This window comes from Mirounga angustirostris, unplaced genomic scaffold (assembly GCF_029215605.1).
Source record: "Mirounga angustirostris isolate CCGP_5_RB_7025 unplaced genomic scaffold, mMirAng1.0.hap1 SCAF_8, whole genome shotgun sequence".
Lineage (NCBI taxonomy): Eukaryota > Metazoa > Chordata > Mammalia > Carnivora > Phocidae > Mirounga > Mirounga angustirostris.
The window spans coordinates 112,288,326-112,293,616 of record NW_026991716.1 but is presented as its reverse complement, the minus strand read 5'-3'; the positions used below and the strand labels follow the sequence as shown (position 1 = coordinate 112,293,616).

General features: G+C 40.4%; 1 protein-coding gene across 1 annotated transcript; it reads right to left on the bottom strand.

Moving 5' to 3' along the window:
• Window positions 1-1,755: 1,755 nt before the first annotated feature.
• On the bottom strand, window positions 1,756-3,791 carry LOC123836602 (histone deacetylase 1-like). Its single transcript, XM_045865524.3, is given in 4 exon segments — window positions 1,756-2,824; window positions 2,826-3,018; window positions 3,021-3,344; window positions 3,347-3,791. Coding segments are annotated over 4 exon segments (1,440 nt in total). The 5' UTR covers window positions 3,786-3,791; the 3' UTR covers window positions 1,756-2,340.
• Window positions 3,792-5,291: the final 1,500 nt, after the last annotated feature.

Genomic DNA, 5,291 nt, shown 5'->3' with positions numbered 1-5,291 from the left:
AGTCTTAAACTCAGAAGGAGGCCCTGGAAATAACAAGATGAGAAAGATGAAAGAAACATTTTGAATTAAGGATCAGCAGGCTTGGGTCTAGTTGGATGTAACAGGGAGAGAAGTCAAATAAACACTTGTTATAAGGATCCAATAAATAAAAAAGGTTGTAACAAAGCTTTTAACAATGCAAGATGACGGTCACACATCAGGAGGTGGTGATGCTGTGTAGTGATAAGCAGGACTCAGCGTTTATCATAGGCAGACTTGAGCTGTCCAGGGTGGTTTTATTCTTTTATTCGCCTTTCAGTAAATAAAATGGCTTGATTGGGAGTTTTAGTAGCTAGTAATGGGCCTCTCCATGAAGCTGTTTGCTTGGTTTTGCTTTACTTATACCATTAAGAAACAAAAATTATCATGACTTATGTCTCATAATTTATGTAACTGATTTAATTGTATGTTTTTTATTTAAGCACTTTTCCAATAAATACTAATTTATTTTTTCCCCCTGGGACATCAAGCCATTATGTGACGATGTTAGAGGAAAATATTCTGATGTATGTGTATGGGACACCCCTTGTGACATGACAGGTATATATCTTCCCATGTTTCCCAAAACTATACATATAATTATTGTCACCACCCCCTTCTTTAGGACTCATGTAATTGCTTGGTTAATACCTCTCCCTTCCCTTTTGTAGAACCTAGCTTCAGAAAGAAGTCTAAAACTCATTTATTCTAAGAAATAATTATTAACAGTTTAAATATGATACAATATATATAGATATACAGATATAGATATAGAGTTTTTTTTAAGTAGGCTCTACACCCAATGTGAGGCTTGAACTCATGACTGGGAGATCAAGAGTCTCATGTTCTACTGACTGAGCCAGCCTGGTGCCCCCCAAAATGTTTTTCACATTAGTAAGAATCACAGTTTTAAGATAAAAAGGATAAAGGTTTAGGAATAAATGCATTAGGAAAGGGAAGGAAACAATAGATACACAAAGCAAATCCAAAGTTATTTGAAAACAATAAAATAGAGAAGAAATTAGCTAATGCAACCAAAGTAAGAGGGGAGAAATAGACCAATTAGGAAAGAAAACGGGAAAGCAACTCAATACAGAATGAATTTAAATAATCATAAGGGGTTATTTTGCTTAACTGTATAAAAATAATTTTTAAACCTCTGTGAGATAGAACAAATTATAGGAAAATATAAACTATTAAAACTAACCATCAACGAGGTAGAAAATGTAAATAAAACAGGGAAAATGCACAAAGAGCCAGCTTGTTCTCTCTTTCCACACTAAAACTGCATTAGACCTAGGCATTTCACCAGGGTATTTTCTGAAACTTTAAAGAACAGAGAAGTCCAATCTAATGAAACTGTTCCAGAATGTAGATAAGTAGGGAAAACTTCAAAATTCTCTGTAAGGAATCAGAATAATATCATGACCAAATCTGACAGAGATATAATAAAAGCAGAAAACAGATCCATTCCAGTGATAAGAATTGATTTTTTTAAACTTCTAAAAAATTATTAAGTAAAATTCATATTTTAAAATAATAATAGATCTTGACTAGATAAGGATCATATCAGAAATGCAAAAGTATTAGCAAATCCAATAATATAGTTCACTATATTAATAAGTCAAATGAGAAAAATAATATATTCATCTTCACAAATGCTGGAAAAAATATTTGATGATATACTACCATTTCCTTGTGATAAAAGTTCTTTTTTTTTTTTTTCAGGAAGATGTAGAAATGTACCATTTTATTATTCCAAAGATTCTCACGAAAATGAAAATAGTATCTCAAAAAGGGTACTAGACTACCAGTCTCCACCTGCAGAATTGGGCGAGGATAGAGGGCAGGCAGTGGGAGTTCCTTGGCTCACACGGGGCCAGTGGGAAGGCATGATAACAGAACCAATCTAAAAATGGCTGTTACCTTAAGGAGCCTGATTTGGGGGGGGGGGGGTCCCTGAAGACCCAGCCACTCCTTCTAGAATGCTCAGTAAGGGCACCTTTCCAAAGCTACTAAACAGACACTTGGCATTTCAGGATTTCTGTCCCATGGCTGCTTAAGAGTATGCCTTCCAGACCCGGCACCCTTTATGGTTCAAAATTAAGAACTGGGGAAGGATGGTGGCAAGGCAGCCACTAGAAAAGCTCACTCGTAACATGTGCCCTGGGCTCAGGGCCCTGGTTCCTGTCTAGTCCCTGGGGATATTTATATTTAATATATTTTTATATAAATACACAGAGAAATAGAAAATATAAAATCTGAGGGGTTGTGGGAGAAAGGTGGGGAACTTGGCAGGAAGCCAGAACTGGAGAGGTCTGCTCAGGCCAACTTGACCTCCTCCTTGACCCCTTTGGCTTCTTGCTTCTCCTCCTTGGTTTTCTCCTCTTCTGTGACTTCTTTCTTCTCTTCTGGGTCTTTCTCTTTTTCATCCTCAGTTTTGACTCTCTTGGCTTTTTTGAAGTTGGAAGAATTCTTGCGCCCACCTTCTCCCTCCTCATCAGAGTCCGAGAACTCTTCCTCACAGGCAATTCGTTTGTCAGAAGAACAGATCGAGATGCGCTTGTCAGGGTCTTCTTCATCCTCGTTGCCACTCTCCTCTGGAATGGCATCCTCAGGAATCACCTGCATTTGGACCCCAGGTGCTTGGGGCAGCATTCTCAGGTTCTTCAACAGTCGCTGTTTGACCTTCTCCAGGTATTCATTGGTATTCTGGTTGGTCATACTGGAAGGACTGATGTGAAGTTTGAAATCTGGTCCAAAGTATTCAAAGTAGTCGTTGTATGTAAGCTCATTTGGGATCTGTGTCCAGGGCCACGGCTGTTTCATACGTCCAGCAGCGGGCCACGTTGCGGATGGTGTAGCCCCCACCTCCCAGCATCAGCATGGGCAGGTTGAAGCTCTTCACAAACTCCACACACTTGGCGTGCCCTTTGGTGGTCAGATTGAAGCAGCCTAACCGATCCCCGGACAGGGAGTCGGAGCCACACTGTAAGACACTGCGCTGGGCTGGAACATCTCCATCACTTTAGCTATGACCGGCTTGAAAATGGCCTCATAGGACTCGTCATCGATCCCATCTCGGAGCGGGTAGTTAACAGCGTAATACTTGCCTTTGCCAGCCCCAATATCCCGTAGGTCCCCAGTTCCTGGGAAGTATTCTCCGTATTTATGAAAGGACACAGTCATGACCCGGTCTGTGGTATAGAAGGCCTCTTCCACGCCATCACCGTGGTGAATATCAATGTCAATATACAGCACCCTCTGGTGATACTTTAGCAGTTCCAGGATGGCCAAGACGATGTCATGGACGGAACAGAAGCCAATGCCTCAGACTTCTTTGCATGGTGCAGGCCCCCGGCCCAGTTCACAGCGATGTCCGTCTGCTGCTTATTCAGTTTCACAGCACTCGCCACAGAGCCACCAGTAGGTAACTGACAGAATTCAAACAGGCCATCAAATACTGGACAGTCCTCACCGACGTTGAATCTCTGCATCTGCTTGCTGTACTCGGACATGTTATCTGGGCGGATGGAGCGCAAGAATTCAATGCAGTCCTCACTGTGGTACTTGGTCATCTCCTCAGCATTGGCTTTGTGAGGGCGATAGATTTCCATTTTTCGGTAGAGACCATAGTTAAGTAGCAAATTGTGAGTCATGCGGATTCGGTGAGGCTTCATTGGGTGGCCTTGTCCATAATAGTAATTTCCAACATCCCCGTCGTAGTAGTAACAGATTTTCCTCCGGGTGCCCTGAGTCTGCGCCATCTTGCTCGCCTCTGATAAAAGTTCTTAATAAAATAAGACTAAAACCATGAAAAAATTTTTACTTCATAATAAGATAACTCAGTAGTCGCTGGGATATATCCTTTCTATATATAACGACTATCGACATTTAAGATTTTAAACAAAGAAAATGTAATAGCAACAAAATGAATACCTGAGAATAAACTTAATAAGAAATGTGCAAAACTCTAGGAGGGCAAGTTTAAAATCCTACTAAAGGACAAAAGAGCCGTTAATATGCACAAGGTATACTCTAGTCTTAAAGAGAAATGTACATTTTAAATATCTCTACTGTGCCTAAAGTAATCTGTCATTGTTTCATGATCTCAATATTATACCAGTAGATCTTTTTCACGAAAGATGATAAATACCACATATGAAAATAAGCATGGGAATAGTTAGAAAAATTCTGTGGGAAAAAAATTCAGCTGTGGGGGAAGATTAATCTTACTGTGAAAAATGTGTTAAGGAAACTCGACTCGAAATTGGAGTCGGGAAGCCATGAAGGGAGCTCTCTCACAAATGTACCACTCATTGCAGCTTCTTCCAGCAGGAAGAAGGAAGAGTTCCTCTTAGCACAGAAACAGCAAAGCGCGGGCACGGACCTGGGCAAGCAGCCCCTGCCCGCTGTCAAAGAGAAGCCGCCACCACTTTGAACTCTCATTTCTGTCCAGTGAACTTTTGTGCAAAACAACCCTTCCCGAATTCCTCCTTCCCTATATAAAAGGACGCTCTTCTCCTTTGTTCTCTGGACTTGCCTAGGGTTCATCATATGGTTCTGAACTGCTATTCTGGAATAAACTCGAGTTTGCTGGCTGAACCACTTACCTTTCTGCTTTAAAGATTTTATTTTATTTATTTGACAGAGAGAGAGACAGCTAGAGAGGGAACACAAGCAGGAGGAGTGGGAGAGGGAGAAGCAGGCTCCCGGCCGAGCCGAGAGCCCGATGCGGGGCTCGATCCCAGGACCCTGGGATCATGACCTGAGCCGAAGGCAGACGCTTAACGACTGAGCCACCCAGGTGCCCCTACCTTTCTGCTTTAAATGGTTGACACTACCAATTAAGGTACTTAAAATAGCGTTGCAGTGGCACATAAACGTATGAACAGACCAGTGAAATAGCAGAGCAGGTTTACAAATAGAATCCCCAAAAAACATTTAGTAAATGCCGGTTAGGATTTCCTATCATTGAGGAAAAACAGAATGTTCAATAAATAATTCTGGGATAACTGAATGTTTGAAAAAATAAAACTGAATATTCACTCCATCCCTTACATAAAAATAGATTCCAGGTGGAGCAAATATTCATAAATTAAAATAGAACTCTAATATTATTATAAAAAAATGTGAGGCCTTTTATATAAACTCAAGGAGGAGAAAACTTTTCTAACTTTAAATATATATATATATATATTTTAAAGATTTTATTTATTTATTTATTTATTTGACAGAGAGAGACACAGCGAGAGCAGGAACACAAGCAGGAG